The sequence below is a fragment of the Esox lucius genome, chromosome 7, assembly GCF_011004845.1.
Source record: "Esox lucius isolate fEsoLuc1 chromosome 7, fEsoLuc1.pri, whole genome shotgun sequence".
Taxonomy (NCBI): domain Eukaryota; kingdom Metazoa; phylum Chordata; class Actinopteri; order Esociformes; family Esocidae; genus Esox; species Esox lucius.
In genome coordinates, this window is record NC_047575.1 from 35,514,810 (window position 1) to 35,526,459 (window position 11,650).

Sequence of the window (11,650 nt, forward strand, 5' to 3'; positions counted from 1 at the left end):
ACACCTAAACCTAGAATAAAAGCCATTACTAAAATACTAAACATTCATGATCCTCTCAGAAATCCCTTTCAAACATATTGATAAAGATCAAGAATGGTGAGGTTTATCATTTATTAGGGAGTGAGTTATTGACATTTCTGATCAGTCAAACAACAAACATGATGAAACTTTGATTTTGGAGAGCCGTTACCATTACAGACTGAACAATATAAATAATCACAGATTGAGACATTCAAACCCTGCTCACTTCATGTTAGCAACAAAATCCTCGCCCTTCTTGATGGAGCCCTTCAGCTCACCAATGGCCTCAGCCACCAGTTTCTCTTCAAAAGCTGACAGCTTGCCTAGGCCGAGGTTCTTCTCAATTCCTTGTTTCTAAAAGGACAAAAATATTTTTGTAAGATGCCACTTCCAATTAACAACTGTATTCAAGAAAGATGTATTGGTTAAGAATGTGACACTTTAACAACATTACAATTTTAAAGACAGGAAATAACTAGTCCAATTGCTGCGCTTGCGTCCAACCCTTAGCTTGCAATTAAGTTCTACCGCATTTCTGTCCAGACTTCAGTGTGTGTGGGTGTTGTTCCCGGTACCTCTTTTCCAGATGCCTTACAACACAACATCCTCATTCAACTGAAAGCATTGACAGTCATACAGGACTTTAAAACCAAACACTTGCATATTTCTAAGAGCGCTAGCATAGGAGGATGAGTGGACGGGCATAGTACAGAGGAATTGGGCACCAGACAGAGTGAGTCATTATTGTGTATGGTGAGCCCTGCTACTGGTAAGCAAAAGCTCTACATCGTAATGAAAGGGTTTCTTTCCTAGTTGAAACGTTCAAACCCCTAGTGTCTTTCATTAAAATAGGAACATGTTCAAAATACAGCAATCCTACGACACCAATCACAAGGGCTTATTTACAGTCTCCAAGTTCTGGACATGTTACTAGGTTGGTGCAGGACTTACCCCGAGGAGCAGAGGTGTGGAGAAGTATTTGCACTCGGTCTCTTCTGACCTTACGTACGCACACTCCACGACTCCCTCCTTTCCATTCATGGCGTCCAGAATAGAGAATGTGAACCTAGCCCCGGCGTAGGCCATGGACAGAGTAGCTGAGCCTGAACACAGAGGTTAGCCAGTTAGCTCTCGGATTGGCTCAAACGTGACCAGGGGTTAAAAGTCTACAGTTCATCTAGAGAATCACTCCCTTTGCAGATAAACACCGACCTGCTCCAGCCTTGGCCTTCACAACCTCTGTGCCAGCATCCTGAATCCTAGCAGTCAATGCAGATAGCTGGTCAGCTGGAAACTCCACTTTGGGTGTTGCCTACACAGAGTGTGCAATGTCTATAGTTATTTTCAGGTGAAGCCATTCTTATTGAGGACCTTCATTGCTTTTCCAAATAGAATTTTAAAAATGAACATGAATTTCCGGATGTCATTAGCAAATACCTGATAAAGAAATACAGTCTGACAACCCTAATTCACGTAACATTTTACAAACACTAGAGGGAGCCATAAACACATTCACAAAAATAAAACCACATTGATACCATTTTCACTTCTGAACAGCTCCTTTTTACCTGTGAGATGAGAGGAATAATAGTCTTTCCTGCATGACCTCCAATGACTGGCACATTTACACGTGCTGGGTCAAGGCCCTGCAAAATGAAACACCAAAGTCAGCTATCTGGCCTATGCAATCATTAAACTAGAATTTGCTGCTGAAAGAAAGTTTAACAATCAGTATTTAAAATAATATGCAGTTGAATCATGGTGACAGTCCTATACTATATGTACATTTAGATATTTCTGACAGCAGGGGCAGCCAACAGGCGGCTGAATCCTCATCCTACAATGTGCAAGGCCACTACAATACAACACATATGAAAGTAATCTTTTATGGACAGATTAACTTGAATCTGCTGAAAAGTGTTTCATTAGGTGTAGCAATAGTTCCTGGTTTCAAAGTATCAATACTGGGAGAAGGCAGAGTTTGAACCGGGCCAGTGACTTTCAGTACTGACTAATGGATTCCAGTAGATTCCACAACCACAAAATCTAAATTGATTGTCCTACTAATTCTTAAAAGCAAAACAACATTTGTAGCGGTGATATAAAAATGGGCAAAACTAACATAAGGAAGGGGTTTGGCGGAGTTCTTTTCAGAGGAAGAACACTGCCGACACTAGTGATGGCCAAATGAGGCCTCATTAGCGTTATTTTAGCAGCAGAATATTATGCTGGCAGCACTCAGATTTTCTTTATCACAATAAAAGCCATCATTGAAATTTATAAGGCCATCTAGTTAATCTGTAAAGAACAGACAAGAACAAAATTGTCATGTTTAATGTCTGTTCCAGACTAGATTAACTACATTGCCTTATATAACTCAATGATGGCTTTTATTTTGAAAAAGGAAATTGGAGTTAGCGCTACCAGCATAATATCCTGCTGTTAGAGGAACAGTAAGGAAGCCTCGAATGGCAATCACTAGCCGACACTGCCAACGAGAACACTCCCCACAGTGGTAATCACTATTTTTAACTATTCTCATCTTGCACATGGATTCGATCTGGGAAATGTGCTTTTGATTGTTGTAACAGATGCTCCGACTGCTAGGCTACATGTCACAGTGACTTGTGGAGGGTCTCCGATTCCATTTTTATTTGAAAGGCAAATCCAGACAACTAGAAAATAAACTGGATGGATTGACTTACTTTTAGCTCTGCAACAAAGGCATTGGCTCTGACAATGTCCAGTGTAGTGACCCCAAACACTCTGTTAGGGTTGTAGACGCCATACTTCTTCATGACCTCCGATGTGATGGGAATAGTAGAGTTCACCTAGGGATTGGAAACAAAAGGTTTGTTAGCAATTTCAAACCACATTACTGGCACCTTACAATGTATTAAGACATTTTACAGCAAGGCCCCCCGTCTGTGGACGCATAGCGGCTGCAGTGCAGAGTACAGCGGGTGGTCGGTGGGGGGGGGGGGGGGGGCTGGAGTACTCACAGGGTTGGCAATGATGCAGATCATGGCTTCTGGACAGTTGCGGGCGCAGGCGTCGGCCAGTGTGGCCACAATGGTGGCATTGGTGTTAAACAGATCATCACGGGTCATGCCTGAAAGAATTTTCCTTTAACTTGTTTGTGTACTTTTCAATAAATGTAAAAAAAGAATAATAATAACAAAAAAAGAATGTATTGACATTGTTTTTCAATATGAATCACATTTTTCAACTTCGGTGAACTCACCAGGTTTTCTTGGGACACCGGCTGGGATGACAACAACATCACAGCCTTTCAGTGCATCATTTAACTGGTCTGGACCCATGTAACCTGGTAGTGAAATGAAAACAGTTGAAAGACATTCTCGCAGTCATTACATTATACATTACTGACATTGCAGTAGGGACATCTTACCAGTGACACGGGCTCTGGTCTCGATGTGACTAAGGTCTGCTGCTACGCCAGGTGTGTGGGCAATGTCAAACAGAGAAAGTTCACCCACCAGAGGACTGTTCTTCAGAAGCAGTGACAGAGGCTGGCCAATACCCCCAGATGCGCCCAAGACTGCCACCTTGGCATTGTTCTGAGGGAGAGGACAGTTTGATGATACAGTTCAGCCCATTTGAATACAAAAAACCCCCACCATATCTTGGTATCTAATATTTTAAATTCATTACAAACAAATCGATTAGCAGCAATAGACTTGAATGGGAGACTCAGTTGTGTTTATGTAGGATGGGTCTCAGGTAAATTTAGATTTATAGTTCACCTTCCATGTGAAAGTCAATTTTGTGATTCAACTTTCTAAATTAAATGTGTTTCTTGACAGACTTCGCTCTTGATTATTCACAGTTATTAAGGATATCTAGACCCACTTTCTGAAAATCCAAGATTTCAGAGTGGGCGATTCAACGATACAGAAAGAATGTATGCCACTCAAGTTCACAGAGATACAAATCTTCCAACCAACTGTAAATGTTCAGAAAATGAATTCTATAAATGTAAAAGGCTGTAGAGTTACACGTGTTTCAACTGTCTGGAACTAGTTATGTTTTCCCTCAAAATTTCATCATTGCATTTTCCCCCTTTGTTCTTGACCAATTGCAGCAAATTCCAGTGGTTTTGGGTGAGCTGAAGATTGAGTCATGTCTTCCAATGAACATCTAACCAAGCCATTTTGGGTTTCTCTCAATGCTCACTCAACAAGGATGTATTTGCAGGTACATACAAGCTTGGAAGAGAGCACATTTCCTAGCCAACAACCCCAATTGAATTTGCAGTTGCCAACCTACCACAAGGAGACGCTAGAGTGTAGTAAGACAATGCAACCTTATATGACACCTACTTATCCACCCTGGACAGTGCACAGCCAATAAGCAGCGTCCTCTGTATGACCCCCAAGGCACTTTCGGATTGCTGAAAAAAATGCTTTGAACTCTTGGCTGCGATGATGGAGATGTATTGCTTGTCAATGACTTAGAACCCTGTGCAACTCAGGAGCCCGTATGAACATCTTTAACAATTGCATTTGTGTCACGGATAAAACTTAACACCTTTGTTTAGCTAAAGTTGGACAGTTTTGATCGTTTCATGCAGCTGAAATTTTCATCAGTATAGTTTTGCATATTTTATAGTTTTGTTTGAGTTAATCGTCACTTGGACTAGCCACGTCTAAAAGATCAGGCTTAGGTGTGAGGAATATGCAAGGACTACTGGGCCAACTAGTAGTTATCACTCATCAAAACCTGAATGAACCATGGGCCGGAGATGGATCACTATAACCACCCTCAAGTCATTTTAAATAAGCTTGATATGACACTGACAAAATAATTGTTTTGAACAGCGTTGCCCTTGCCAGCAACGCTATACGTAAAGCAAGTATGACAAGTTGACCTTAAATTGACGCCTGCGACCAACGCCGGTTTACACATCCTTGCCACCCGGCTATAACTTTAGATAGTTAACGAGACGTTGATAGGTAGCCAACTCAATTTCAAACGAATATATCCAGTAATTTATTGTAGGCTTATACCATTCATGCTTACTATGTCTGTGACTTTTTAGGTTAAAGCTACCTATTTAGGGGTCTTTCTTGCTAACTGATCTAGTAACCAGCTAGCTGATTTTCATGCTATGCATGTAGCTAGCTTGTCACGTTACAGTAAGCTATATCTTGGGTGTCTAAACGTGTATTATTATACATTACCTGTGAGGAGGTGGTTAAACTCCGAGTAGCAATGCAAATTGTGGGTCTTGCGATGCGAGAAAACATGTTGGATACGTTACGGGTCGGCTAACTTTACACCAAAAACAAAATGTTCGAATCCTCTTAACAGTGACTCCAACGTCCTCTACCTTAGTGCACGGTCGAGACAGAACACTTGTTAAAGCAACCTACCTTAACTGTCCGTGGTAGCTTAATCCCAGACCCAAATGCAATTTTATTGGTTAAGAGTGTGATTTCTGTTCATGATTGGTCCAGTGCAATTTCAATCATGTTCATGGCGTGAACTCAAAAATTACCCGGAAGAGTGCAATGTGGGCGTTTCTTGCATCTGACTTGAACTTCCGAACGGAAACCAAATAAGAACGATTTGATACTGGACCCAGATCAGCTGCGCCTATGCCGTGTATTTATATGGTTTAATTGGTATGCCACTGTTAAAACTCAGGTCTAGGTGGATGTACAATTCGGAATGATCAATTCATCAATCACCATGAGGAAAGGAAGTGAGAGATGTTAAGATAGTTAATAAAGATCTAGTCTGGGAAAGCCCAGTGACGGGGCAGTGGAATGGTATGGAGCAAAATGAAACTGTGCGGGGTATTCTGCCGATCTGTTAAACAAAACAAATCAATAGATTTATGTTCCAAAAACTATAATATATTACGAACAGAATGTTCTACGTTGTAGACTATACCATTTGACAATTTTTTTTTTAGGGCGAATTGGGGTACACATGGTTCTTAAACTCAAGAGTAGCAATGCAAAGATGACGCAATACTTAACATAAACATCCCAGAATTAAGCAATGCACGAGGGGTGTGGTATATGGCCAACATACAATGGTCATATGTTCTTCCACATGATGCATTGTTGAGCTCCCGGACACCACTATTCATGGCATAGTGGTTATGGGCTTGGCTTTGCCCAGTTCCTATTGACAAATAGACGTATGACAAAAGGTTTCTCGGTTCTTGTACAGGTAGGAACGCCTACATCCAGGTACGCTTCCATTTGAGAAGGGCGCTTCTCCCTCACCGCTTTTTCCCGTTCCCCATAATGGGCGATAGCCCGGTGCACCCCGGCTCGAGTTAATAGAACTCCCTTAGTGGATTTATATGTATGGGGCTGTCTGAGGAATGTAAACTATTCAACATGGAGACAGCAGTTGATAAGCTGGAGGCGATGGTGAGCTGTTTTATATACCATGTATTTCATAAGAATAAAAAGTAAAACTACGTTTTTAGTCTATATATACGTGTTTTTCTATGGTCTCCATTAGGCTTTTTCAGAAAATGATCAGTGAATCAAAAATAGGAATTAAGCTAGCTAGCTACCGTTAGGTAGCTAGCTAGTGTAGCGAACGTGATACTCTACTACTGGTTGTAAGGATACCTTAAAACGTCCTGCCATCTCATTGGAATGATTTACAAAAAAAATAAGAAAAGTGTTTCTGCTGAAAAGAAGAACAAAATGAAAACAAGAATCGCTTGTACATGGCACCTTGCCCAGTTTTAATGTTTATTTAGCTACTTAGCTAGCTAGCTATATCGATAGCTTGTTTGCCACACGTTTCACAATGAGGACAGCGAGTACGAAAGACTGCGCCTGCGAAGAGGCCCTATTCTGTGTCCCCGAGCGCGCACTCATTCGCGGTACGTGACAGTTGACCTTTAAAATCGAGTTTTCAAAGGATCGAAGTTAACAAAATTTGTTGTTAGAAATTTTTTATACAGGGGAGACGTTTGGATATCCGATCAGTAATTATACATCTATACTTGGTGTGGTAATCACTGTACGTGCTGCAGGAATTTTGTTGATCAACTTTCTGACAGCTAGTCATATTATTCATTGTGATACCCTCGCTACAAATTCTGCTCACGAACTTGTTTGACACTGAACTCATTCATGAATATGAATCACCTATTCATATTTACTCAGTCAATTCAAGATTTTTGTAGCAAATTATTTCTCCTGTTCAATAGGAGATTGGATTTCTCAATTTTTATTTCAGGACTGACAACGTACAAGAAAAAGAGGAATCCACTATTTTCTGTCTGTCCAGTGCCCCTTTTATATTGTACTACTGGTGACCCTCTAATGAAAGCAGTGCAATGTTAAAAGGGCATTGGCCAGGTATTAGTCCCAAGGACAGTTTTTGCAGGCTGTAGCTATGATCCTTTGCTTAACAAAGCTGTTTGCAGGTGCTCTGACTTTATTGCACTACTGTATTGGACATCTAGCAGTGCAATAGTATTGTCAAAGCGTCTGAAAGCAGCAATGATCACGTTTGGACACAGGAAGCAGCAGAAAGTGGTGAAAGCTGACACTTCTCTAGGGTTAATTAAAGCATTATGGTATGTTCTATATAACAGTGCATTTAAAAGAGAGATTTAGAACTGTAGTCTGTGGTTATAAGGGGCCAGGGATTGGTGGGTCGTTTATCAAAATGTTTATTGGTCATTCAATTCCGCAGTGAAGAGATTTTTTTTAATGTATTTATAGGCAGAGTGCAACAGTGCAATCCTATTCTTCCACCATCATCATCATCACCTCTCACATGAAGTCTGTCAAAGCAAGTCTGGAACTTGTTTTCCAATCAGTCAACTTTCATTACGCATTAAGGAGGAGCTACATAAACCTGTCCAAAACAAAACCCATGTTTTTGCTTTGTATGGTAATATTTTGTATTATTATTATTATTCCAGTGTGACAGATTGATGCCAAGTCCTGGAACCCTATCAGTATTGTCTCTGCTGTCCACTTTGTTGAAAGTAGTGCAATATTGCTTATAGGGTTTCAGTGTTTGGATTAAAGCCCCTCAAAAGGCACTATGCATCGCAATGTTTTTTCATGCAGTTTTTTTGAGGCAATCATTTATGGCCAAAGTTTCTCAAAAGATTAATGCTTAAGCAATTTTTTTCCTAATCTTCATTGTTATAACCAATCTATGCAATGAGCGGTTTTCCTGGTTCAAAATAAGGCATAGGTGGTATCCCAACCCCTGTGTTCAACCGGACGCCCCTCTGTGAAATACTTCATATAATATCCGTCTACACACTTGAAAAAGACAACTATTATAGTGTTAAATCTGTCCTGTTGTTCATGTCCATTTGATCAGCTAATGCAGGCTACGGTGTCCTCCCTAATAGCAAACAAAATATACAAACAATATATTTATTTTTAACATAGGCCTATTAACATGTTACAAATCTATCAAACTCATCAGCTTTATAATTAATCAGTCATTATTATTTGTCTATTTTCGTTATGCTATTTTCTTGTTAATATCGACTTGCATAAAAAACGAAACAGCTGTATATATATTACAGCCTTGTCGCATAGTTTTCCCCCATCCTTGCCTTAACGCCACATCGTTTATTTCCCTCTCTCAACTTTCTTCAGCTGTATTAGGCTCCGCTACTGTCGCTGACCCAGCATCTTCACGTTCTTATATTTATATTGTTAGTGACTTATGTTAATTGTATATGTTTTTGGTGACAGTGCATACCCTAAATTGATGGTCTTTTCACCAGTCATCTTAGTTTGGTCCTGTAGGCAAGGTTACCAGATTTCATTGACAGTAAACAGCTGTTCTTCTGTGGACCCCAGAAAATATCGACCCACCCAAGCCCTTTTAAAAGCCCAACTGGGTAGGAGACACCCCACCAGGCACCACTGCCAATATGGAAAGTTTCCTTCTACCGTCACATTAGCTGTGGTGTTTCGCTGGTAATTTATGAGATCAAAATCATGTTTTACCATGCCGGGACAGAGGTGGTGCTAGACTCTGGGAAGGCGGTCGGCATTGAGTTTTGAATACAGGAAAAACCCAGAATTGTGTGTGTGTGTGTGTGTAATAATGACACAGGTGGGGAGACTACACTGTAATCTGTAAGACATTCAGTACACTAAACCAATTGTCCTTTCAGTTTCAGAAGGCTGAGGCTGACATGGAGTACATGGAGCAACGACTGAAGCTGGACTACCTAACTAATGCTCCAGAGAATGATGCCCGAGAGGTGAATGACCCTGAACACCACAGTATTTAGTTACAAAACTAGTCAGAAGTACAATCTAGCCACCCAATATCTTTCCAAACTATCCACAAAATGCATAGCTGTATGTTTAATACATCTTTGAACTAATTTTGTGTGTGTGTGTGCAAAAAAAAAAATCCCTAAGGTTTTTTTGGCAGGTCCCTATAATGGACATAGTCATTTCTGAATATAGAAAATGCCTAACCCTAATGCCTAACCCACAATTTTTTTTACAGGAGCAGGGATTAGAACTGAGGTTACTTATAGGGTTAGGCATTAGGGCTTGGTTAGGTTTAGGCACAAGTTAGGTAATTGAGGTTAGGTAAAGCTAGGGTACAGCTTCCGTTTAGGGTAATAAACAGGGAACATGCATTTCTGGGTCTCAATAATTGAAAACCCACGTGTGGTTGACTGAGATGTTTCTTTGGTCAGGGACCCTCCCTCCTGTTAAATCAATATTCATGACTTGTTGTGCCCATGACTACAGGAAAACCCTGTGAAGCTGCTGGAGAACCTGTCTGCCATCAAGGCAAGGCATGCGGCCCTATGCACACAAGTGCAGGAGATTGCTGCTGAGCAGAAACAGTCCATGGACTCCATTCGAGCACACCTAGACACTACCGTACAGCTGGTGCAACAATTACAACAGACTGCTGACATAGAGGTACACCATTCCCTCAGATTCCAGACATTTTCAATGCTAAAGTTACGGTGGTCAAAGGTAGAAAGGAAAAAAAATGCAATTGCAAATTAGTATTTGTACTTCCCTAGGTTCCACCACTGACTGAGACAGAGCAAGAGTCTGCAGATTCTCTTGGTTTATCAGTAAATCTAAACACAGCAGAGGTAAGGCTTTTTGCTACAACTATGTTGACCATGCGTGCAGGAACACGGCATGTGGAGACGTTGACTGGCGTCGTTCTATATACATAGCTTATTTATTGCTTATTTAACATTGTCCTTCATACATGCCTGTATAGAAATATATTGTATTATGCCAGTGTTTGTTCACACAGGTACCGACGTCTGTACAGCCACCAGCTCAAGAGCAGCCTCGGTGTAAGTAACTGTCATGCCATTTATAAGGTCCTTTTCACACTAGCCAATCTATTCCAATATAGAATAATGTTTGAGCAGCCAGGTAATGTTTGTGTGTGTGTAAACTTGCCAAAAAAAAATCTTTAATGAGTCTTTCATTCTGAGGGCTAACAGTGAACTTTTGACATGAGTGCTTTATCTATTATGTCAAATCAAACGCAAATTTTACCTCGCCTGATTATTGAGGAGGTGGATTTATTTTATTTAGCAATTAGCCTACTGTCATCCTGCTTGGTGTAGCAAAATGTATTTTTCAAAGGCTACCTAAAGCAGCCTATGAAAGAATGTCTGGATATAATTTTTCAAAAACTAAAATGGCAGGGATAAAGTGAAGGGGTCTGAAATTATATGTAAGTAAAATAAGACTCTGTCCACAGGCTCCAGGGGGGGAGAGTTTGAGGAACTGAGTGAAGCCACACTGGAGGAGGTGCCACGCAGCGTGCGATCCAGCGTCACGCTGGTGGACCTCAACGCCTTCTACAGGCAGCTGCACGAGCACTTCTCCCTCAGAAAACACTGGTCAGTTGAGTCGTGTTCATGCTGAGACACATACACCCCCTCTCCCCACAGCGCGGAAACAACACCCGCGGCAGAAATGTCTACATTGTTTTAACGCCGAACGGTTGATTTGTGGACCAGAAAGTCGTGTGACTTTTTTGAGCCAGTTCTAACTTAGCTTCATGTTTCTCCAGTGGTGCCCTTAGTTTGCAGAAGATGAAGCAGATGAACATGAAGGTTAGCGAGGCCAAGCTGAAGACGTTGCAGCACCTATCTCTCATAGAGCTGGACAAGAAAGGGCATGTACGCCTGCTAATATAAGACTGTGGGACCACAAATAAGACTTTTGATATTGGACACCTGAATCAGTATGTGATGAAAGTGACCGATTTTGCCCATTCCTCCTAGCTAGCCTCAATAATTAACACCACAGAATCTTCTGTGAGAAGGAATTAATGTCAGAAGCAGGATTTTCAGATGGAATCCTGTCACCAAAAACAATACTGGATAGCAGTTGGGGCGTATTGTAAATGAATGATGTACTATATTTGCTGTGTAGAGTTAAGTGATTTGGCTAGAGCTTGTGCTTTTAACCTGTAAATATGTGATATGTCACATTTAATGTGACATATTAACCTGTAATATCTGAAATCCACTGATTACTTTCCAACTGTTTATAGCCTAACGCAGATTTTGTAATGCAAAAGTATATGATTTTTTTTTTAAATTAAATGTCAATATTCCCTCTACCTGGCTGTATATATTTTAAGT

General features: G+C 40.7%; 2 protein-coding genes across 3 annotated transcripts; one reads left to right on the plus strand and one right to left on the minus strand.

The window, feature by feature from the left end:
- Positions 1-97: 97 nt before the first annotated feature.
- Positions 98-5,407, minus strand: mdh2 (malate dehydrogenase 2, NAD (mitochondrial)). Its single transcript, XM_010870898.4, has 9 exons — positions 5,226-5,407; positions 3,434-3,602; positions 3,266-3,349; positions 3,024-3,133; positions 2,727-2,852; positions 1,590-1,667; positions 1,234-1,333; positions 973-1,124; positions 98-375 (listed from the first exon to the last, which is right to left on the minus strand). Exons 1-9 carry the CDS (start codon positions 5,289-5,291, stop codon positions 244-246), a joined length of 1,017 nt encoding a protein of 338 aa, XP_010869200.1. The 5' UTR covers positions 5,292-5,407; the 3' UTR covers positions 98-243.
- An 820-nt stretch (positions 5,408-6,227) lies between these two features.
- Positions 6,228-11,628, plus strand: ska2 (spindle and kinetochore associated complex subunit 2). Of its 2 annotated transcripts, none has more exons than XM_010870899.5 (7): positions 6,228-6,431; positions 9,176-9,265; positions 9,771-9,947; positions 10,055-10,129; positions 10,300-10,342; positions 10,759-10,900; positions 11,074-11,628. In XM_010870899.5, exons 1-7 carry the CDS (start codon positions 6,366-6,368, stop codon positions 11,198-11,200), a joined length of 720 nt encoding a protein of 239 aa, XP_010869201.1. In that variant the 5' UTR covers positions 6,228-6,365; the 3' UTR covers positions 11,201-11,628. The 2 variants fall into 2 exon arrangements, with proteins under 2 accessions (XP_010869201.1, XP_010869202.1); XM_010870900.4 differs by lacking the exon at positions 6,228-6,431 and adding an exon at positions 6,496-6,898.
- The last annotated feature ends 22 nt before the right edge of the window (positions 11,629-11,650 follow it).

Coding starts and splice junctions, on each gene's coding strand:
- mdh2 (XM_010870898.4), bottom strand. CDS start 5,291: ATGTTTTCTCGCATCGCAAGACCCACAATTTGCATTGCTACTCGGAGT. Junction 3,603..5,225: donor GTTTAACCACCTCCTCACAG/GTAATGTATAAT, acceptor CCTCTCCCTCAG/AACAATGCCAAGGTGGCAGT. Junction 3,134..3,265: donor CGGTGTCCCAAGAAAACCTG/GTGAGTTCACCG, acceptor AAATTCTTTCAG/GCATGACCCGTGATGATCTG.
- ska2 (XM_010870899.5), top strand. CDS start 6,366: ATGGGGCTGTCTGAGGAATGTAAACTATTCAACATGGAGACAGCAGTT. Junction 9,948..10,054: donor AACAGACTGCTGACATAGAG/GTACACCATTCC, acceptor GTACTTCCCTAG/GTTCCACCACTGACTGAGAC. Junction 10,343..10,758: donor AGCTCAAGAGCAGCCTCGGT/GTAAGTAACTGT, acceptor CTCTGTCCACAG/GCTCCAGGGGGGGAGAGTTT.